The sequence below is a fragment of the Bombus affinis genome, chromosome 2 (assembly GCF_024516045.1).
Source record: "Bombus affinis isolate iyBomAffi1 chromosome 2, iyBomAffi1.2, whole genome shotgun sequence".
Taxonomy (NCBI): Eukaryota; Metazoa; Arthropoda; class Insecta; order Hymenoptera; family Apidae; genus Bombus; species Bombus affinis.
Genome location: NC_066345.1, coordinates 8,979,642 through 9,004,700, shown reverse-complemented (window position 1 = coordinate 9,004,700; position 25,059 = coordinate 8,979,642). Strand labels below are relative to the sequence as shown.

The 25,059-nt window shown below is 41.9% G+C and overlaps 1 protein-coding gene across 2 annotated transcripts in view; it reads left to right on the top strand.

Annotated features, from left to right (window-relative positions):
• LOC126913897 (beta-1-syntrophin) overlaps nucleotides 1-25,059 on the top strand; it is a 350,149-nt gene that overhangs the window by 255,804 nt on the left and 69,286 nt on the right. For both annotated transcript variants that reach the window (XM_050717170.1, XM_050717171.1), the window contains exon 4: nucleotides 23,220-23,428. In XM_050717170.1, the coding sequence (XP_050573127.1) occupies nucleotides 23,220-23,428 (209 nt within the window). The remainder of the gene's footprint in view (nucleotides 1-23,219; nucleotides 23,429-25,059) is intronic.

Genomic DNA, 25,059 nt, shown 5'->3' with positions numbered 1-25,059 from the left:
GCATGCGTTCATGTAATATTCACGTGCAAGGTACTCAGCGTTGTAATCGCTGAACTCTCGGTGTAGTCGCTCGATTTCAGACAGCGTCGTCGGTGCTTACTCGGGGACCAATCACTAGCAGGAGACAAAATAAACGGCAGATCGACACTAATTTTGTATTCCACGAACGAAAGAAAGCTTGGCCTGTGTACAGCTTCTGGCAGCCGCCAGCTATTCGATGTTTAACTTCGCACGTGTCTGTCTGATATTAGACAATTTCTTGAAACGACAGTGTCCTTCCATTTAATGCATCTGCCTTTTATTCGCTGCTATTCCTTTGCTCTCAAACAGCTATCTTTGCATAGGAGAAGCAGAATTTTTAAACCTTTTTGAATCTTTAACTTTGGGCTCATCAAAAGATAAGCTTGCTGCAAAATACTTGCTGTATATAACTAGATGCAATTCTATAGCTACAGACTCTCAGCACTATCGAGTGAAGTGGAATAAATAAAAATAAAAATAAACGTGCGTAATAAAAATAAATAAAAAAAACAGTTAGACATGGGATTAATGTTCAATGCACAGTGGATCCAAGGAAACATAGTGGAAAGTTTTTTCCTTATTTCCTCGTTTCGTCCATTTTGAAATCTAAAACCAACGTCTTCAGTCACAAATCCGGAATGGAGAAACGTCAAGGATTGCCCAAGTCGAGTTCAAGGCGGATTCAAAAGGATCTCGCGAAACTGGTCAGCCCCTACCTCAACAATCGCGTTGTCCGTGGAGGATGGCAACGCAGAAATTCGCGCAGCGTATCGCGATCGTCAAGAGGAATTTGAAAAAGTTTCTGCCGCTGGAAGCGAACTGACGGCATTCTTCCACAGGCACAAAGGCAAGCTTCACGCTCGAGAAATGTATCTCGCGCCCGTTCCCATCCGACGTCGAGTTATGCGGCCTGGATTCGTCCCTCCTTTCTGTCCGTTGCTCGTAAACGGTTCCAAAAGGAGAAAAAAGATCGAGGATTTGCTTATCAATTTATTTTTTCGCTGTCTGGCTTTCGTTTCTTATTATTTCAGCATTGCTTTCCTTACTTTGTTATTATCTTATTGCTCTACTCTACCAATAATCTTCTTTGCCTTGTTAATCTTATGTTTAAAATATTTCCAATATTTCTTAGCAAACAAATTGAAGGGGGACAGCTCCGCTTTCCGTCGATTTGAATAACCTAACAACCACCAATACGATATCGTTAAAAATCAACTTCTAACATTCCATATTTTAAATTCACTGTTTTAAATGTGCTATAAGTTGAAGAGCGGAGGTAAAGAAGCGTCATTTAGAAGCAAATCTTTTGCTTGAAAATGTCATTTATATGAAAGCCAATATCAATAAATATGAAGGGAATTGTCACGAAAATTCGTACAGTTTTTAGTATTTCGTATTTAATATGAAATGTATGTTACACGATGAGTTGTCAGGCTGAATTACGCTGTAAGTGCCATGTGTTAGTATGGTCCCTCCCTCGTGCTTAAAACGTGTGCATTCATAAATTTCCTCCAATTATCCCATCAAATAAGACAATTTGCATAGCCGCCTACAGCCTCTGGAAGGAAACTATTGGGGTGGCAACAAAGTGATTCCGGGTTTTGTTAATAGGTGGTATTGACAAAATCTGCAATCACTACGTTGCACAACCCAATACATCATAGACTTGCATCCTTTTTTTTTAAATGTACAATTCTTGCTATCGCTAATTAACCGGTCTCTGAACTATTACAATAAAAATGTTATGAAGGTATATAAAATAGTACGTCACATGTAATAAATAGGTTTTCTTACACTCCATACTTCCACTCTTCGATTTATAGTCGACTGGTATTCGTAGTAATGAAGTTTTGTTTAACTGCCTCTTTGCTATCGCAAACCTTGGAATTTCCGAGTATCAGAAAAGTTTGCAGAAGGAAACAACGTGCAATATCTCGGAAATGTTTAACAAATAAAAACCTAGTAATATATTGGGTTGGCAACTAAGTGATTGCGAATTTTGTCAATAGGTGGTCTTAGCACATTTTTGTTCTGTGAACGTGTTCAGAGCATCTAACCTATCTAATTGTTTTCTTGTTGTTTGGACTTCCACCTTTAATTTAGTAAACAAATTGTATCCATTAGTTATTTAGTTTCGTTTTTATCCCAATTTAAAAATGGAAGAACAAGGCGCGCATTTTAGGCATATTTTATTGTATTATTTCCGAAAAGAAAAGAACGCATCGCAAGCACACAAGAAGTTATGTGCCATATATGGGAATGAAGCCTTGAAAGAAAGGCAGTGCCAAAATTCGTTTGTCAAATTTCGTTCTGCTGATTTTTCACTGAAAAATGCTCAACGATCTGGCCGTCGAACTGGCAGTTGAAGTTGATGAGACCTATATCAAGGCCATTATCGATTCAGATCGTCATAGCACAACGCGTGAGATTGCAGAGAAGCTCAATGTATCGCATACATGCTCCAAAAAAAAAAAAAAAAAATTAAAACTGCTTGGCTATTTATTTATTTCGTTCCATACAGAACTCCTTGAATGGTAAAATTTTTAATGACGCTGATGATATAAAATCACATTTAATTCAGTTTCTTTCTGACAAAAATCAAGACTTTTATGAACATCGAATTATGACACTGCCTGGAAAATGGCAAAAGGTCATCGACAAAAACGGATAACACCTAATTGAACAGTTATATTTTTAAGCAAAAATTTTGAATTTTCCTTCTTATTTAAAATACGCAATCACTTAGTTATCAATCCAATAAATATCTAAGAATAATATCTATTAATATCTAGGAATATAGATATAAACGATGTCCCAGTGAAATTTTCCTGGATATAGAGGAGCTTCTTGGCAAGATTAGAACGCTTGAGAAACTGCTAATTGAAATATAGATCCCAGCGGACAAAGATATTCGTGTAATCGTATTCGCCGTGTTCGACCCTTGCCATTTCTAAAACGGAGGTGGTTCGGCGGAACGGCCGGAGAAGTAGTTATTGAAAAGTTGACAATTTACGAGGCAAGTTCGAGGAGGTGTTTCTCAGGAGGGCGCGTGTGCCGATAAATCGGCCCTATATCGGCCCGTGAATAATTCGATGGGGAGCGTGCCGCTCGATAAATCGCCCATTATCCTCTGCGTAAATTGTTCCTCGATATATGTAAAAACCTTCGAATACAGATCTAATTTCCACGAGTTTGTCGAGAATTAATTGAGTTCAAATCTAACGAAATGACGCAGACCGAGCAATCTCGAGTTCAGTCCTTAATTGCGTGTAAGTAATAGGAAAATAATGACGCTTTCACCTGTGTCTGACTAGTGACAGATTATTCCACTTGAACGCTTCATTTCTGGTGCTCTTTGGTTATATAATTGATACGTCATCTTCTGGCGCGAATACGTAACTTTCTGTAGTCTGTCTGTTATACCCTCATAATAGGAAGATGATGTATGATTCACAGGAGCACGTATTTTAGATTTATTACTTTTACTTTAACGACAACGTATTTTTAATAGTCGTGAGACTGAGCAATCTAAGTGTTCAAGACTGTCCAGTGACTCAAACTCACGTAGCCATCGAGCGTCATTGATTGATTATTTTCGAGCTGAAACAGAGTTGTCAGACGTGACAAATAACCCAATATTACTTTCGAGAATAAGATCACCGTTTTCAAACCCTAGTCAGATTTTCAAGAATATACGAAAGCTATGTTTTGGTAAAAAAAAGAAAACACCAAAGAACAACGTTTAATCTAAAATTTGTTAATGAAAATGTATGCTCGAGTGACTCGGTTATCCTTTGTCGCAAAAGACTTCTTTTTTCTAGATGTCGTACGAAGAATTCAGCAATTTAAAACAGTTTTACCCGTTTTAACCGAGTCCTCGACACGTTGGTACGCGCAGCGTAAAATTCCATTCGTGTCGCGTCTTTGATCGTAGACAAAAGACTGGCGCGTGCCTGAAAAGTCCGAAACGCAATCTCCGACCTCGCTTCTGGCCTTTTCGCTCGCTTTCGCCGCGCGAAAACTCCTCGAGAGCGCGGGCGCGGCTGGTGCAAATGTTTGCCAAGCAACCGGCCTGTCCGTTTGCGACTCGCCCCGGACACAATGACTCCAGCTGCCTGGGCAAACAGCCTTTCGCTCTTATTCCGCTTCAATTCCGTTTGAAGGCTTGCAAACACGCCCCAAGCGTGCTGGATACAGCGAGAAATACGGAAGAAAGAACCGGCCAAGGGAATGATGTTCCAAACTGCCTAGGATTAATGTTTCGATACGCCTCGAGTCGAGAAAGTTTCGGTCCGCAGAACTTTTATTTGATTTGCAACGCGTTTGCTGCCGGTCGAATTTCGTCTGCCTTGTTCATAACGCGGCGGTGTCGTTACTTACGAGCTTATAGGACATGGTAGCTGCTAAAGAAACTCGAAGACGTTTGAACAGTATATTTATTGGTAATTCTCGCTATGGACACTTTACGTAGAGCTCGCTATTACAATTGACGGTTCGCACTTCGTGGTTACAACTCGACTGTTGGACGATGAATTAAGATAGCGATTGTTGATGACCGCAATGACTGCTCAAGATACGTCAAGGAACTCTACTCAACTGTCTTTTCGTCGCGATGATGCTACGGATGAAAACTATGATGGGGTGTGTCTAAGGGTACGGGATCAATGGATTCGTTGACCCTTTTGCTTCGGCAGTCTAGTCTGAACGGAAACGCGCGCCAGAAATACGCACAGTGTGCGTAATTGCTGTATATACGTTTTCCTAAATCTTATATAACAATAACTTTTGTAAGAACCGGATATCAAATATCGTTTCACTGTCAATGGATTTAATAGATTTTTTAGCATGAAACAGTATACGATCGTTTGGATGTTTGAAATATATTGCGTGAAACGTTTCGATGTTGTTTCAACAACGAGTAACTGTAAGAAGTGATTAATCCAATATATTAATAGAATCAACAGAAAATGTTCTGCAGATAACGAAAAAATATATTATTGACTATAGATAGCACTTGGATATGCATCATTTGGATGTCGATATATGCCGGACTCAGGAATCATCGCGTGGTCGTCACCTATATGTGGCGCTCGTACCCACAGATCGTGTCGTGGATGGCGCTCGAAACAAAAGGGATAAGAAAAGTTTTCTTTAGGAAAGTGAGGGAAATGGACGTCACTGTTAATTAATTGGTTAATCTACTAGGTTGGTGGTTGAGGAAGAATGCTAACCACCCTCGAGACAAAGTTGCTAGCGGGAAGTATCGTACGTGAGAAAAACCAGATTTCCTGTATCTTTCTGTAGTAAATAATAAATTAAGGACTGATAAGACTAAAAGCTATTTATTCGATTTGAAGGACCTTAGCTAAAGAAATCCTAATATTTATGGTGGGTCCTTAGGCTAGTTGAAAGTATACTATGAAGATGTTTTCATATCTGGCGATCATCTTGTCCGAAGGATAGAGTCTTCGTGTAGCAAGCCACGGGATAGAAACCGTTGGAAGGTTTGCTGTCGAATGCTGCTACACTTATTTTAGCGCGACACCTTGTTATACGTCGGTTCTATTCACTGGTTCATGTTTCATCCGTGTGCATTCGTTGAATTGTACCGCATTGGTTACATTCTGTCTATGTTATAAATATTCGCTCGATCTTCGATCGCGTGTCATTCGTAGTTCTATTATACAGGTCACGCATTCCGACACGTCACGCGGTTTTACAGGCAACTCGCGTGACTTGATAAAAAAAGAAGCAAAATTATTTAAGTCTTCAGATTCTGTTTTCAATGGAACATATAATGTGTTGCGATTGTAGTGTAATTTGCGCGTATACTTCAATCAACTCTGACATCGTCAATCACGGATGACTTCTATGACATGAAATCTAGTGCGACTGGCCGATGAACCTCGCGGCATTCAATGCGTTAAACACTCTGACTACGAGACTGCGACTAGGATAGATTTATAATAATGGGCCATAGCACAGACTCGATGCAGGATGGATTTGTATAATGGCATAGGCGAAGTTTAGAGCAAATTGAAGTTAATTTAACCGACTATTATATTCACGACATTTCGAGCGCGGGACAGATGCAATCTAGTATGGGCGAGCGAGCAACGATAAATAAACTCGCAGCAGACATTAAATTGGTATAGGAGTTAGGGGCTATAAATGGAATGCCGGTACACGATGCGTCGAAAATTGAAAATTATATCAAAGAGCAGTCTGTAATGTGGAAACAAATTGATATTTTCAAACATAGCTTGCTGACTAGCGTTTCCCACGATCAACAGAGTGAAAAGGGAGGAATCCAGGCAAGAGAAACCGAGGGACGAGAGAGTTCAAATATCGGCCGGGCAATTTCGCCGCGGTGTAATTAAGTGAAATCCGATCGACTGGAAAATACTGCCATATGAAACAAATACGAGACAGGCGGATTGAGAGAAAAAGGAAAGAGAAGCAGAAACAGATGCAATGGTGGGAAATGGCGTGGAGGAAACCTCACGCTGCGACACATATATTAATCGAATTCCTGGTTTCTCGAACATTCGGAGCATCGCCGCGATATTATATTTCGAAATACCTGTTGCCGGGCGCCGGCGCGACTTTACAACATGGAGCTGCCTCGAAAGCTTGTAAAATTCACGGTCCGTCGCCATTCATCCATGGCGAAAGCAAGCCGCTTCCCGGTAATCGGATAATTGAAACGGCTCGACTCACGAACGCAGAATTTCCCGTCGAATCCGCCTGTTCCCGCCGCTTTGCTTCCCGCTTAACGCTGTAATAAAAAGCTTGCCGAACGACCGAATTGATCGCCGGTGGTCCGGCTGCGCTGTTGCTGCTGCTCGAGCCAGTTGGAACGATTATTGCCACGCGAAATTGCTCGACCCGATGGCTCTCGATTAACTAAAACCAATTATTCCTGCCGTCTCTGCGTTTTGCGCCGCTCGAGAGCGGTTGCTATTTTGCGTTGCCTACGCGCAAGATCGGTGAATTCGACACCGAAGCCTACAGGGTCGAGATATTTCTCTATACGAACAGATGTGTTGCGTTTTTCCGCGAGGATTTCAGAGTACAGTGATCCTCGAGTTATTGTATCGACATTTTAGAGTAAAAAGTAAAGGAAGTGGTCGTTAGCTTGTCGAACAGAATATCTCTGAACGTATCTTTGAGTAGAAATACGAATGAAACGAATGATAGAATTGTGATTTTCAACTTATGATCCATAAATCGTTAATCAACGCCAACAATGTAAACGTTAATCAATAAACACTTATTATCTAAACAGTTAAAGGTGCACGTAGTATGATAAGGAGGATCGCACTAAATATAAAAATAAAAAATGAAATAGTGTCGTGAAAATGTTCGAAACGTAATGGCGATAAAGCGAAGCATCGATTATGTCTATTTCGATCTACTAGGTTTTCCGAAAAGTGTCTTTCTTTTACAGACACGTCTTTTACTGACGTATCTTTATACAAACATGAAATCTTTAGTTTGATAGAACAAAATGGATCATACGTAATTCGATAAAATAATATAAAACGGAAAATGTTGTGCATCCATTATTTTCTTATAAAACGAAAGAAACTTTTCGAACGACATAATAGAACTATTAGTCACTTATTGATGGACAAGGGATATCGCAATACCCCGAGAAACATCACAGAAACCCAAAAAACGCTGTATTTTCTTCGGTAACTTTGATAAATGTCTGACTACACACGGGTCCCATTCTACTTACAACGCCAGGCGCTAGGTCCGCCTAGTGATATACACTACTACTCTACTTTCTCTTGCGTTACAGTGGATTCTTTGTGTCCGACCTAAATATCCTCGTGCCAATTCGCACTTTCCGCGCTGCACGAGTCGAAACGTAAGGCTATTCTTGACTAAACAGTGGCCGAGGAAAAAAGCAGCAGGCTTTTACCTCGTCCTCTATTTTACGAAATTTTCTCCAAACTCTTGGCTGTGTACTCAACACGTCAAAACGTCGCATTCGAAACTAGGATTCTAGGAAGACGAACACCTACACAACGAATAGACGGTTCCACATGGAAAGGACAAACTGTAATAAAACGTAGCGAACGACAAAAGCGAGTGGCGTGAAAGAAAGACGCGCGAGCAGCTGAAAAGGAAATCGAAATGCACGAGTAGCGAGTCACTTAGTTACTCGACGCCCCTTTCCACTACCTTTTCTTCTTCTTTCCGTGTTCCTGCTTTGGCCTTTCTCTCGACGCAGCGCGATTTTCCCTCGAACGTAATTTCCCGGGCATCCAACCGACCGGATTTCGCTTTCGTTTCTTGTTTTGCGCTCCGCCAGATCTCGTTTCCTTGTCAGCCGCTGTCAGAGCAGCGAGTCGACGACGTATCCCGCAACCGACGCGCCTTGCCCTCGCTTTTCCATGTACTTATTCCGTTCAAAGGACAAGGAGGATCCTTGGCAAAGAATGGATGACGAAAACAGATCCGACGAGAAACAATTATCCCGCGATCGAACGAATGCCAGTTGGTTGCCAAAGCTTTTGACAGTCATTCTATTTACCTGTCACGTCTATAAATGACGCGTCGCAGCTCTATCGACGGCGTCGATCGAGTTCGCGCTTTTTCAAATATCACGAAAAATGGATTTGAAAAATCACACGGCTAGCGAGTTTGTTGATAAAAACGAGCCGCGATAATCGAGCCGAAATCGATCCGAATCATTAATTTCGGTTACGTTGCGCCACAAAATAACTACGGATAAAGCGGAACGCGAATTGATAGGTATTCGATGGCGCGATGAAAAGTTTGTAGCATGTAAACCGACGGGAAATCTCGATAGACATCGACTCTGCTTCGGCAAAGTTGTAACCGAAATTCGCGGCCTCGATGACTAACTAGCTACCGATGGAAACTCGTTGAATAATTCCGCGTTATTGATGCTCCCTGAATCGTGAATTACCACTCGTTCCTGTTCGACTCCAAACGATGGCTTGGTATTTCGCAGCTCGCGGAAGTCGAGCCGGATTACTATTCTAATTCTCTGTAATTGCAGAAAGATACGCTGATGAAATAACAGACAGTTAGCGTCGCGTACAATTATTCGATCATTTCCACAACAACCCGTAAATACTCTTTCTCAGACTGCAACCTAATCAACCTCTGTCTCGACTAACATCCAATGTAGAACTAATACCTAATCAGTGGCGGTATCGCGTACTGGAATATTTCAATAAATTTCAAGCATCAGAAACTGCCATTTGCTCGACAAACTCGTTGAGAAACGAATATAGAACCGTGGTACACGACTCTCGTCCAAACGAACTAAACAGAGATCGAATCGTTGCGCAACGCCAACTCGGTAGTCGATCGCGACGCTTGATAATAATCAGATCGCCAAACACGGAACAGCTACGATTGTTACGAAACTCGTCACACCGCAATTACACCGGATCAATGGAACACGCGAAATATCCGTTTCCGGCGCGATCGTGTCGAGGGGATCGTAAGGATTATACATTCCGTATCTGTCTGCTGGATCTAGCCAACTCTGTCTGCAAAGCGTACAGTCAAGTTGGCTACGAAACGGCGAAGATCAATACGCGAAACGATCGTATTAGAATATTACGCGGAGAGATAGAAGGATAGTGGTAGGGTGGGGGGAGGGTGAGCCTCGTTACGTTTCCGCGTCACATTCGCAGAACGTTATATCAACCATCGGGGAGAGAAGAGACCGTTTTCGATATTACAATTTGAGTTTCCGCGAATGTTTGTGCGGTGGGATTCGCTTGTTAAGCGCATAGTCGACCCTTGATGAAGAATCTTCTATGGAAATTGCATGTCCAGACGGTCCACGGTAATTAATATTTTTCGTTGGGAACAGAGGGCAGTCTTTGATGAAGGGTACTTTGTTTAATCTCGTTGCTCGACGGGCTTAGGATCACAATTAGTCTTTGATGAAGTGTTCGCTGTTTAGAACTACCGTTTCGCTGGCCCGTTGTAATTAATGGTCCTCGTTGGTAGTTTATTTGGAATTGAGGAGGATTTTGAGGTAGTCAATTAGCTCGATGATCCTTCTCTTAATAGCTGGAATTGAATTTTGTTTATAATCGGCCTTGTTTCCGTGAATTCTGTTCTAAGTAGAGTTTTCTAATATTTTCTTCATTGTATTATGCGTATAATAATTATCGACGTAAAATTTCACTTTCCTTTCATATTAAAAGAGGAAGAAAGAGGAAGATAGAGGACACAGAAGACGATGGAAGTCTAATTGAAGGGTCTCGTCGCATAGTGCAGTGAACGCTTTAAAACCCGAATGATGCAAATGAAATTCGTGTCAGTGAACATTTCTCATTCGACGATGCCACGTCTTCTCGAAAATGGTAGCGCTTTATTCAGACGCGCGGCCCGCCAAGACAATCTTCCCGGTCCCGTCTCCGACTCAAACATAATCAACATGGTCACGTGCGCGTGGCCCGGTATCCATTCAACGTGCACCAGAGAACCGTCAAAGCGTTAATTACAATCGCGAACATTAAGCATCGACCCGTAGGTGCAGCGGCAGCGTCGCTGTAATTTATCGTTCATAAGCGACGTCGCGGGCTCGATTGCGACGTGAGCAAGCGATGCATTTCTGTGCTGACCTATTCTGAACGCCATGCTCGTTATATGCGTGTCAGGCAGTTATATTTCTTTCTCTTTCTTTTCTCATAATTTCATCAGATTTCGTGCAGCAAGCGAATCAATCGCCTGCAAATACAACGTTCGATCTAAAACGTTTGTGTACGATCGTTTGTCCACTGTGAGTTCAACTTTCATAATGAAATAGTAGAATGTCTCGAGTCAGTCGATAGTCGTTCGATATTCTGATGGAGACACGATAAAGAATCGAGGTCGCAAAGGCTCGCGACAGTTTACATAAGTAATTTATAAAATATCCAAACAAACGCCGTGCTATGATTCACTCGCTCTGTTTGTTCGATTATTCCTGCTATCGTTCAACCTTACGTCGGCTTGTTTGACCAGATACGATCGTGTTCTACTTAGATCTATTTCGAACACCGAAGACTAATAATTAGGCGGTTATTGTTCGATCAGAAATAGACCGCGGCATCTTCCACCGTGGCAACTTGGTTTCTCTTATCTATTTGTTTTATCTATTCAGCAAACAGTTAAGCTATTTTCTTGCCGCTAGATTTCTCATAGTTTACCATAATCGTCACTTTCACGCGACATCGCGTTCGATCGATGTTCGCTTGATTTCGAGAACGCGTGCACGCAAATCCAGCTAGTAGAACTCTGGCACACGTTCAAGAATACGAAGGAAACGAGTAGCAGGAAGGAAACGGGGCAAGGGAACGACTAGACGAGTGGGTGCTCAAAGAACGACAAGCCTAACACGTGTCTGTCGAATACGCTTCGCCGGTGATTTACGCGCGACGCGACTTCCTCGCGTTTCCACCAAATACGTGCCACGAAACGATCCATATATCCGAGGAGAAACTTCAATTTCAACATAACGAATACCTTTACCTAACGGAAAGAGTCTACACAATCAATTACTCACAAATCAATTACCGAATTCTTCCCCAACAACTTTGGCCTCCTCGAACTCGTTCCTCGACTTCCCAAGAAACTCCACAGGCACCGAGCGATTCTGCAAGCGTTAAAACGATCTTCGGACGACTTGGGACGAGCGAAGAGGATCTACGAATCCAAAGATTCCGAAGAAGTTGGCGCGTGAAAAAGGCTGGAATAGAAAAAACACTCGGACCGAGAGAATAATGGAAGAACGTGGTGGCTGGCGGTGACGTTGGCGTATAACTCAAATCCGAAGGCCCAGGAATATCCCCTCTCGAATGATTTCAGCGTGTAAAAACCGGCCCGGTTCTTGCACTCTTTGCCCATCGTTCTCGGACCAAAGAATTCCCCTGCGAAGGGACATCGAGCGAAGACGTTCGATTTCTTCTCTCGAACCTCCATAACTGGAAAGTTTGATGGCACATCGCAGTCGCTGAAACGACTACCATAACGACGACACGTATTTCGCACGACCTCCTATCTTCTTCTATCGACTTAATGCGTTCCTCAAGCTGAAGAATATCATCTTAAGAAGAGGGGTTCCTCGTTATAAACCGTGTTCCATGAACCCGGCACCGCTTGCACTCTCGCGTCGAGTTTTCTTCCTCTCGTTTCGCTCTTCCTTTCCGTTCTTCCGCTTCGTTTTCTCGTTGGTATCGCGCTTCCCCGACGAAGGTTCCTTCCTCTTTTTCTTCCTCTCTCTCTCTCTCTTCCCTTCTTCCTTTTCCTCCATCCCTCGTGGCTCTTGCTCTCTGTTGCGTTTCAAACGAGAAAGAAGAAGAAGGCTGGAATCCAAGGAGATACACGTTCGAAACGAAAGCAGCCGGAAAGGGATTTTCAAGGGGCGCGAGATGTTAACAGCCAGACAGTATTGTCGTCGAGCCACACCCACGCGTCCTAATCAGAGCGCTTCGTTTCTGCTCGCGACTTACGCGGAAATTCGTGCAGAAGCGAACGATTCCTTAGAAGCTGAATCGGTGTAGGTACTCGGACAGCAGAATCGAAACGAAAACAGTTGTATGAATGAATGTAAACGCGATTAGTTATAGGAATAGCTTAGCCTCCTCCATTAACATGTTGACTGCTATGCGTGTTTTCAATGAAATCCAGTACCAAGTGTTCTCTGCTAGGTACTCCCATCGATATTTTAGTAATGCGAGTCGCTCAAGTGGTGATCTCAAGAATGATTTTTCGCTTCGTTTGTTCGGGACATTAAAACCACTAGCTGTTGTTGAATATAATGAAGGAAAGTGTGGTATAGATTATTCCAACCAAATGGTTTCTTATGCCACCATAATTAGAAAAGGAATCAAATGGAAGAAAACTTGGGATTCAACTCCTTCTGGGAATTTCTGTTGTAAACGCTTTGACGGTTTACAAAATTACAACAAGGATGGATATAAATATTAGAATATTTAGGGAATTATTAGCTGCGAAATTATTAGGGTTGTCTGAAAATACAAAAAATCCTTGTCTTCGACGGAGTCAGCATAATATCGCCGTTGGGAAAAATGGTTCCGGAAGAAGCATTAGACGCGCATGCAAACTATGTTATGCAAATAAAAGACGTTGAATAGACCGAACAAAGACACAAAAGAATTTAAAGAAAACAACTTATTGTCCAAATTGTCCCGACCAACCTCAACTATGTATAGAATACTTTAAAGTTTTACATTTTAAATAATTTTTTTAATACACCATTTTCGTATTACTTTTATAACAATTCAATGGTTTTATTATTCCCTCTGGAATATCTTTTCAAATACCTACGATGATCCTTCGCAAGTAGTCAAATAAGCGCCACCCGAATACGGGTGTCGTGACAGTTGTCACACGCTCAAGAAGGCCACCCGCTCAGAAACAGTAATCAGGTAGACGAAACATCCTGCATGCCACAGTTATCGAAATAATAACCAGACAGTAACGGAATAGCCTCTGATATACATCCGACGATAACTCCTCCAAAGGGACTAAAACGTCAATATAAAAGCCCTCCTAAATCAGCGCTCAAGACATTATTCTGTTGTGACACTCTGAACTGTCACTCTCTTGAATTTATATAATAAAAATTCCATCATCATATACGAAGTTCAAATTCTTCACCTTATTCGTGAAACGTTCGAACTGCGACCCGAGGAGATCACCGGCGATCTATCGGTTTCGTGATTTCTTGTGTCTCCGACGTGACACAGTCAACGTGTTAACACTTTGATTTTTGCCACGTTGGTCATATATGAACGGCCACGGTTTCTCCTGTGACGCCACGGTGGTCGTTGGTGACCGGAGTGTTTGAACTTCTTACAATTGTAAAAATTGAATGAAAATTGACAGTTAAGGCATTTTGAATATAACCGATAAATAGAAGATACTTTGAAATAAAAAGTGCCCCATTGAACAATTAAACATTTTTATTAGAACATCAATAAAAAAGAACTTAAAACAAATTTTGCACTTAACGGTGCACTGTGTTAAAACACTGTGACGTCCTGAGCAAAACATGTGATTTCGGTATGGCAGTCAAAATGTTAAATTATTGGATTCATTTGTTTCGTGCGAGAAGCTTAGAAAAGCTACAATAGAGCGCACAGAGCCCACGGAAGGGACACGGTGAAGAAATCTTCGATTTGAACGCCGGTGAATTCTCAAGATGCTGGAAGCTTCCGCGGCCTAGGTTCGCGCAGTTAATGCTATTAAGAGCTTGCAACTAGGACGTTGTGTTCTTCCACGACACATGACAACGTCGTACGGCCAAGATTTCCGAGAATGTAAGAGGCCTAGTCTACAGAAGGCTTAATGTAAAGTCGCTATAACTCAAGAGTAAACGCGTGATCGCGTCGACTAAAAAACGTTCGTGCGATTTATATCGTGGCAGCTCGAGGTACTCCGTTAAAACGATCCGGAGATTCGGTCCGGAGCTAATTTCCCTTCCAAATCCAAGGGCCATCGGCGAGACTCGGGGAGATCCACCACAGGGCATCGATCTCCGGAAAGCCTTGTGCTCATCGAAGAAACACGTTCCAGTTTGCGTTCATCGATCGTTCGTCGAGACTGCAAGCAATGGAGAGAGGCGAGAAGCGAGTGAAACGGTAGACGCTTCAGAGAGACGTTATCAAAGAATACAAGCCTCTCGAGGATCGATTACAACGGCAGATTTCTGCGGGCGACTAGATTACGCGTTGTTCGGCCAACTACTCTCACGCCATTGCTCGGCCAAGGCTACCTCGAACCGCCTACACGCCCGTTACCGACGTGCAAATCTTATTTGAATTGGAGATGCCAAGTTTACCCCTTAGCTGGACCCGCGCTGTATAGTCAGCTTAGAGAGGGTGACGGTAAGTAGCTTAGGGAGGACGCGTCGACGGATGCACCCTCTTCCTTCATCCATCGTGGATCTGCCTCGATTCTACCGCGGAACCGAGACTGCCGGTGTATTTATGCGGACAGAGACCAACGAGGATTTAAGGCGCATTTCACTGACGGAGACGCGAACATGCACAAATAATAGGGTCATCGAGAGACTGCTTAATTTTACCGGACGAGATGGTGTTCGAAAATGGTCGGTTTCGAAATAAGTTGATAGAGTTGATCCGAGAAAACGATTTCTGAAAGGGATTTGCGAGAGGGTAGGTTTAATGGGTGATTCGTTAGGAAGAGTATGACGGAATTTATTCTGGTAGCCTGTGGGAGATCATTCGGTTAATAATTGATGTAGTTTATTAAATATCGTCTGTTGAATAAATATAGCGATTATACAACTTTGTAGCTATTATATCGCAATATAAATACTTTAATAATGCAAAGGAAGTAAACGATTTAATCGACTCTTCTTATAGTTCAACGATTCATTCAGAATTCTCGCGCACATCGATCACAAGCTATTCTCGAAGACTGTATTGTTGCCACGTGTAACCAAATTTGCACGTGGCGTTATACATGCCGGTCTATGACTATAGTCGGCGAATCAATATTCATTCACTCGATGACAGTAACATAAATATTCGCTCAGTGGTTTATTAAAGTTTTAGTGTTCGATCATTGAAACTTAAATTATTTTTGTACGCGTTGTTCATCAAGAATTTAATAACTCGGCTCTCGGTTAATCCTGGAAAAATGGTGATATTCAACACACCGGAGTCATGATATTAAATTCTTAAACCACACTATCGCTACATACACAACGCGACTCATCTACCTTGACGTTATTTTCCGGCCGAACGCCGAGGATGAAATTGTTTGAACGCGAGGCTGACTCGGTAAAGAGACGATTAACACGTTTCCGCGAGCAACGAAACAACGTGACAATGGTCACCGAGAATTGGGCTGGTTTCAACAATTCATTTTGCGGGACTAAATTGCCTGCGATATTTCGAAAGCGGACGGGAGCACGTTGAATACGCGCGACCCGGCAAAGCCAGGCCGAGCTCGACGTTTAAAACGAGCCTCGCATTCCCTAGAAGCGTGGTGGCACCTGCGCGTGCAACACCTGCCTTTGGCACAGATTGTCAGATTATCTTCACAAGTGGCTCATGAAACCCTGTTTTCTCTCCTCTTCCCTTCACGTCACATCTCGCTTTGTTCGACCACTCGTGGACGTCTGGTTCCTTTCAAAACGTCCTGGAGTGTCGAGAGTGCTGAATATGTGCGAATGAGCGCGGGGCAAAATGCTGGAAAACGTGGCTGATTTGAAAGAATACGTTTCTGGGAATGCTTCGATTGTTTCTACTTGCTACTGACCTGTTTCTGCTCTTTGCGTGTATTTTCTTCTCGTTTCCCATTTTTTTCTTGATTAATCGTTTTGCTTACTTGAACATGGAAAAATAATTATCGATGCTGCATATTTCATATGTAGATATAATGATATTTGATAGTTGACTTGGAAATTTAATATCTAAATGTGAAAAACACTCGAGCATTACTCGACGTCTGACTACGTACGAACCGTATCTACATACAGTGTAAAGTTATCAGAATTTGGGCACTTTTAAATTGCGTTTCTAACTATCGTTTTATACTCTTCGTTTAAAAAGAAAATAAAAACAGAGGAATTGTCAAAAATTCTCTTGTTCCTTAATACACAATACAGCGAATTAAGCGTACGATAATTTCTGATTACTAACCGGTGGTCGCAATCATGGAATCCTTAAAAGTAGAGAAGCTGGGATTCCACGATGCACATTTGAGGTATCAGAGATCCCACAATTTCCTCCGAAACGAATTACAGGATCCACCGTGCGGCAACGCTGGCGCGCCTCTTTTATTTTTCATTCGTGAAAGAGAATGTAACGATACCATCGGGAACAGAAATAAAGTAACGCGGTATCTGAGGATTTGCCCCATCTGAGAGAAGAATTAATAGAACGAACATTCATCTTTTACCGTGTACCATTCATTTACAACCCCTGGAAACTTTAGTCGTTGCTTTCATCAGTTTAATCGATCGACTTGGAAACTATAAAAAGATTACATTAAAACTATTTTGTTAACTGTATTGTATTTAGACTTTCCCTATGTCTTTCTTTTTTTAAATTTTTATGATCTTTTAAGATCTTGTGTTTTTCCTCTCGTTGAACCCTTTCGACTTTTGAAAACTTCGAAAACTACTTGCCACCGACGCACGATAAAACCAAAAAAAAATTGCCCTAATCGATAAATAAACGAAATTCTATCTCTTAAAAATAAGAATTGTCCCAACCGTGTCATAAGCCATGCAGGTGAAGTCTTCGACGCTAGAAAGGAGAAACTTTCGATCGAATCTCTGAAAAGATAAAATCCAGACGCTATAAAAGCCAAAAGAATTAGCATTTTATACGATTGGAAGGCGACACGTCCTCGGCAAAGATACCCTGAAACGGAAGTGCTGTAACGCGTCACGAGGAATCGCTTTCGTTTCCCCAGCTCCACGCTGATCCTTTTAAAAGATTAAAAAAAGACGTTGAAGCCAGAGTAAGAGGATGGTGGCTAGGATTTACCAACGGGAAAGGTCTTCCTTCTTTTCGTAACTGCTAGCGAGAAGCATAGTCGTCGGGCGTTGAAAGCGTCGTGGCAAAGGACTCCAAAGGTTTTATTATCTCAAAGCGAGACCGATAGCAGCTCCAGCGAGACACCAATTGTCAGCCTGTTCCAACGAACGAGTTCGTTACATGGCTGTCTCGTTTGCCTCGCTAATGCTGCCGACAATTGGCTGGAACAAAGGCGAGCATCGATCGGTCCTGCACTGTTCCCTTGTTTGTTGATACATCCGCGACTTCCTCTCGTGTGAAATTTGTCGTCGATTTCACGTCATTCTGTCACGTTGTTGCCTCGTACATTTCGATTCGTTTCACTCCGTTTAAAGTGGTGGTTTAATCCCTTGCCTTGTAATATCGAATCCTATACGTATGCATGAGCACTTATTATGATAATTATTGGATAAAAACAGATTATATTTGTAAAATCATTTCATTTCTACTCTAACTTTACCTTCAATTCTTCAATTAGCATCTCTAAATATAAGCTACGTATAATGTTTCAGTGTATAGCATCAAGATAGCTTTAGAGAAACGATTATTTAATAAAAAGGTCGTAAAGCAAGGGATTAATCTTTCGATGAATGATGACGCTAAAGCTACAGAGATTTATAAATTCTCTTAGTTTAACCTTCACCAAACTTCGCTTCAACGTTGTTTGTAAAATTATCTTCTTTCGCGGGAAAGCTTCTATTAAATTGCCCTGAAACTTTAGATTGAAATTTCAAAGAGTCCCTGCTTTCATAATATCTAAAGGGTACGATACGGTGCTTAGAAAGAAAAAGTAAGGGAATAATTTTCAAATTACCCGTGTCACTAGCCTCTGAAATTTAAAAATCTTGAATTCAACTGCGAAGAAGAGCCATCTATCATTGTTAAGAATCAAGAAAATTATTCGCGACAAATTCGCGGAGTGGCGAGGGCTGAAGAAGAAGGAAGAAAAAGGGGTGAGAAAAACTTTCTAACAGGATATTCCAGCGGAGGCGCCGGAATTTCGCCGCGAACGCACTTTAAAACTGTTCCCCAGGTTACTGAAGGAGATGGCCCATCGAAATTAACCGGAGAAACGCGAAATTCCGACTACTTTCGACAGCAATTTGCTATAACTGTGAAGAACTTTGCTCGCGGCGCTTCCCACTAATTTGCCACTCGTACGATGTATGATTTTTACGGATAAGACACCAAACGTTCTTCCTGTGCTGTTTGCACAGAAACTCGTACTTTGCGAGTAGTTGCAGCAAATTTAGCAATTTATTCTTTTTTAGAGACGAGCCGCGATGGATTTATAATTTTATATCTTCGGTGAAACCATTATTCATGCAATTCCGAATTCTACAATTTTATACGCGATCTCTAACTTAACAACGATCGTTCTATAATGTAGTTATTCTACATTATCAGCTGTTGTTAGTTGTTCTATACAGTAGATTCCCGCATAACGCGGCTAATAGGTTACACGCTATATGAATTCGCGTTATAGGAAATCGTGCTGTACGGGCATTTTCTTCGTATAACGCGCATAATCCAAAGTAACATGTTTGAAATGATTATTGCTATGGCAACTTTCATTTTCTATGCTATATCAGATAGGATAATATTCTAGAAATAAATGCCATATATACGAAATTAAAAATTTAAATAAAAGATGATTAAAAAAATATATCATACGATACGAGTAATTTTTTCCTTTTTTTCAATTTCAAGTTCAAGCTCTGCAATTACAATTTTCCACACGATTTTATCCTCCAGTTAACTGTCGTGTCTTGCGATCATCGTTCTATAATTTATGTACAATTCTAATTGTTCTATCATTTTCTCCGATATTTTTAGTATAAATAGAAGCAACGTTCTAAAGGTTTAAAACTAAATCGTAACCGGTGGTCGTGAAAGCGCAGGCACATTGGAAAGATACAAAGGCGGAAACGCAAGGAAATAGCCGAGGGAGTGTCTGTTTCTCAAGCTTATCGTCTGACTTTCGCGGGCCAACAAAAGAGCTCGGTTACGTAGTTTTCTCGCGGAGTAGACGCGGTCGATTGGTCAGACACAGAGGAAGGGAGAGAGGATACATTACTCGTGGAAACGTGAAACCGAAAGCCGGAATCCTTTCGCGTCGAATGGCGGATAAAGAAAAAGGGGAAAGTGAGCGCGGATGGAGTCACGTTTAACGATTCGTCGACGCATCGCGTGGCTATGGTTAACGCTCACCTGAGAAAGGAATAAAAAAGATATAAAGAACGGGAGAGCCGTGGTATGAGATGGAAGTAAAATAGCGATGAAAGGTTTAAAAGATACCATGCTTCTTTAGGAACAAAGAAAAAGCCTGATAAAGTTTTATTCCGAGAGAATAAGAAGAAGCTTGAAGAAAACAAATATTAAAAAATAAAGATGGTAACGGGGAAAATAATCTTTAAGAAGGATATCATTCGTTTACCAGGTATCTTTTATTCTCTGCACCCAGACGAAGGATGTTTATGAAAATTAATATTTTTATGAACACAAGTAGAAATTCGTCTCATATTCGTCGAATATGTTCGTAGAATTTTACATCCTAGAATTTTACATAAATTCAAAACCGCCATAGTCTGTCACAGCATTCGAACTTCGCGTAACCCTTTAACCCAGTCAAGATCGATGACATAGATGTCAGATTCACGTGATAGACGTGATTACGTCTGTAAAGATCAACTTCATCAGCTACAATTCTTCTATCGCAAATAAAAGTATTGTTGAGTTAGAGAAGTAAATTGCAGGATAAAGTGTTCCAAGTATTAGATTGTCCGGAAAGTTTCTTTCGTTTCATAAGGTGATAATACATGAACAATTTTTGTTTTATGTTATTTTATTGAATTAAGTATGATCCATTTCGTTATATTTTTATTATTATGTTCGTGCATAATTCAATAAACTAATACAAAACGAAAGACATTGTGCGTGTATTATTTCCTTATAAAACGAAAGAAACTTTTCGAACAACGTAATATAAAGATGAAGTGAAAAGATGAATATTCCACGAGCAGTCGATTTATCGAAACACAAATTGTAGCTGTAGAAACTATCCTATTGCAGACAATCTTGTCAAAATAACACCGGGCTGAAGGGAAAACTGTCTTCAAAACGTAAATGCGTATTTTGCAATCGTAAAAGGAGTGCGCAGTTAAGACGACGGTACGGGAGCGTGTTGGATGTCACGAACTAACCCCTTCTTTCCCGTCCTCTTGCTGGTGGCAGGGGTTAAAGGAGAAGGGGGATGGAAAAGGAAATCCCGCAACAGGAAATTTGAATTAAAGCTGGTGGACGGAGAAGAGGGGCCATAAATCTTTTTACCGTCTTCAAACGGGGAAGAAAAATCCCTCGGGGTTGCACGCCGTCCTGGAAACCAACCCCCTCCGGTGCAGTAGGAAAAGACGGACTACCCGGTGGAAAAGAAGGAAGAAGAAAACGGGCAGCGCAGCTACGACGAATCCTCTTTTCCCGGGCTTTTTGCCGGCTGCACCCCCTCTAATTTACTAACCTTATCGGCCTGTTTTCGAGCGACGCCGCCAGAAACAAAGGATCCTCCGCGGCGTTCGCTCGGTTTTGCGCTCGCCACGGATGGCTGGTCAAAGGCGCGCAAATTACGCCCGGATACACAACACCGGAAGCGAGATTACCAGGTCACGTTCCACGTACGCTCCGCGGCTGGTACACAGGGGCGAAAATTGAAAGAGAAACGCCACGGCTGGAACACGCCACGCCGGATAGAAAAGCTTGACGAATGAATATATAGGCGGGGAGCTGCGTGGAGAGGCGACGATAGAACGAGAGGCAAGCTCGGTTGTTTCGTTAATTAAACGAAGCTGCGTATCCGTCGCGAGCAATTAACCGGGACGGTTTGACGAACTGAGGGACTCGTTTCCGGCGACTAGCTTGCTTGCTAGCTAGCGACTTGCCAACTTTAACGACACTCCGCGTCCGCTGCGTCGATTGTATTGTCTCCTTGCTCGGCGGATTCTCGAGCCCGGCAATGGCTGCTAGTTTCTTTGGTTACTCGGAAAATTATACAGTGCCGTCTTCTGGCTTTTGCAAGAGGATAACGGCGGGATGCTACTGAAAGGTGCAATTTAGGGGTAACGTCGAGCTTCTTGCGGAGGCTTGCGGTGTTTATGGCACAGATGATTGGCTAGAAAAGCTGCTAGATTAATCGGGCAATGAATTGAATGCTCGGGTAAAAAGATTCTGCGACTAATGACAGAGTTAGCTCTCGTATAATACGGAAGAGGGAGAGGAATATGGAAGATATATTTACTTCAAAGAATTCATTCGACCCTCTGAAGTTCCTGAAACTGTTAAAGATCCATCTGGGAAGACACCCTATCTTTCTTATCGAAATATTTCTCCCAAAAGGAAAACATAGAGGGTTAATCGTTCCGCCCCTAACTCGCTGCATCAATAACACCCCTCGATCCTCAAGGGGTTGGCAACGTTATCGCTTAAAAGCGTGGAAGAAAAACGAATGTGGAAGTGGATACTTTGTATAAAAGACGATGGACGTTTGTTATCGCCGCTTTCGCTAATTGTCGTCCAACCCCGCGGACGAAGGGTAACCAGATATAGGGCAGCGTTTAGACGATGTCGACGTGGTCGTGTTTAGCCTGCCTACGATGTCGCTTATTCTTCGTTGCGCGCTTGAAATCTATATCTATCTTGACCCTAGCTTCTCAGGTTCCTCGTACTCGTTTTCTTATTTCTTAAAGACACCTGAATATCCTCAACTTTCGTCCCATTTCGTCTGGAAATTAGATTTTCAGCTCGGAGAAATCGATATGGAATTTCTAGAACTTTTCACTCGTAGAAGTTTAGCATGAAGTATCAAAAATGTTAAACGTAGGAACGTGAGAGGAATTTGAATAGAAAGTTTTTCGTTTTAAGTCGAGCTAACACGCAGACACACACAGGCGAAAAAGCGCACGCCTACTTGAAGCACTCACGATACCTTCAGCTTCGAATTAGTCTGTTACGCGAAGGGTGCACGCGAGCAACAACGTCAGGCTCAACTTGAAATTGAGTTGTCATCCACTCGCCGAGTTATATGGCGCCTTTATAATGTTGCCCGGGACCGTGATGCGAAAACTATTAAGTCCGAAACCTGATAGCCCCCCTGCTGTCTGGATCGAGGGATATTAGGGGTAAAGGGACGAGTTCGTAAGGGAAGCCAACGTTCTTCTATTGGGGTTGTTTCGGGATCGAACATCTGTTGGAGATAATATCTTACCACGTATACTTTCGTACTATCTTTAGGACATTCTTTTGCTTCAATAAAACGAAACATCTAATGCTACTTCTCTCAGTCATTTCAACCCAATCGTTAAGAAATATCTCAAATTTGAAGAAAATTATTTATTGACTTCTATCTTTTATTGATATTTTACGTTAAACTTTCTAAATCTTTTGATCGATTAATCAAATTCTAAGATCCGCCACTGTCAAGTTTCCATTACCTTGTTATTTAAGAAAACGAAAATTGAAATTCATTGTGTCGCGGTAGCAACCTAAACGTTTTAAAATAAACGTTATTAATAGCTGATAGAATAAGGGAATAATTCTGGAGGTCGAAAGAAACGATTTTCTTACGCGGCTGTTTTCTACTTTCAGAGGGTCGAATCCTGGAGCTGCATTCCCCGGATGGAGTGCACGAGTGCTGGTTAAGAGCCGCAGACAACGCGGAGGCGAGTGTCTGGTTCAACGCTCTGCACTCGGCGCTGGCAGCTCTCACTTTAAAGGCACTGCGACTGGCCTCCGCGCTTCCGGATCCGCCGCAGCTTCAGCACATCGGTTGGCTGGCGAGGAGACACTGTCTTCAGGTGAGTGATCTTCCTCGTTTTATGTCACGCAAGAAGGAGGGATTAGAGTGACAAAAACCGAAAAGAAGAAAGAGATAAAATACAGGACAGGTAACAACAACGAATAGAAAATGACAGATCATTTTTAAAAAACGAATAAGAAGGGGGAAATAAGAATACTTGAGAAGGTAGCGGTAAGAATAGAGGGGTGATACGCGACGAACGCGCGAAGATGAGATGGCAGGGAGATGAATCAAAAATTTTTTCCGACACAGCGGACGAAGGACAGAAAGCAGCAGGCTAATAAAACAAAAAATAAGAACGAAGTGAATCGACGAGGAAATGGATTGACTGTTAAAACGGCATAGTGTAGGCATCGTGATTGAACGGCAGGAAATGGAAAAAGATTGCTAAAGTATGGGTAAGAATCGAGTGAAGAGAAAAGCCGGTAGGAAAGAGTTCTTTTTGAAGAAGGAGGACAGAAACGGGAAAAAGATAAAGTATCTCGGGTAAAAGATCAGAAAAAGAGTAATTTTAAGAAAGAGACAGAGAAATATTGAAAAGAACCGTGTTTAAGAAAAAGATGGGCGGAGAAGGGTTGACGGGGAGGAAGAGGAATCTCGAAAGAGGAAGCAGAATGGAAGCGAATGTCTGGCTCTCGACGCGTTTTCTCGCGTTTTTCGCAATCGAATAGGCTGAGACTGCTCTTCCGCGAGCAGTTTCGCTCTGATGGAGGGTGACGCAGTCCTCTCGACGAGAACCAGCCCGCATGAGCATACCGGCAATTTACCGCGTGCCCGAAAGCCTAGGCGAAAGCGTCGCGACGCGCCTCAACAGCGAAACATTCTTAATCGGCGTCGTCGAGAACGAAATAGGGGACGCAGACGCGTACTCTCGCGTTCTTAAGAATTTTCATGGACCGAGGGATGATATTTCTAGGTAATTACTTTGCTGCTTTTCTTACAAATTGAATTGTGAATGGAGGGAGACGATTAAATTTCTTCTTTGGAAGTCGTACTTAGATTTCTTGTCGGAGTTGAACCTTTTATGAAGTGGGTGAATCAATAGTTGGGGTTAAAAGGAGTACGTACCGTGCAATGGCTAAATAACTGTACATAAAATGCAAATAAGAAGATCGTCTTTGAGTTTTGCACAGGGTTACGGAGTGAGCAATCAAAATTCCTCACTCTGAGTTCCATTTTTACTTAAAGTATAATATATGTAAATACATTGTTAACATACTAATCGTATGTATCTGTATAACTAAATTGCAGAAGATCAGATATCTAGTGGCTAACAAGTACTTCTACTTTTACAAAACAAACTATGACATGAATTTCGCTGTATCACACTTGAGAATTCTGTTGTTAATACAAAAACAATGAAATTGAACACATATTTGCAATATTGTCTCGTAGAGCAGGAAATTTCATAAGAATGTAGCTGCCATTTTACACGAGCATTATCTATGTTTTGTACTTCTGCACTTTGATACAAATGTAGTATTTTCAATATATACTCCGTTGGTATTTTCTACTATTTCATAAGGACAGTGAAGTATCAACGATGTCATCACATTTTTGTGGAAATTACTTCCAACAAGGAATCCGAAAAGCACCTTGCACGCCTGTTTCCAAGATTATCATAACGAT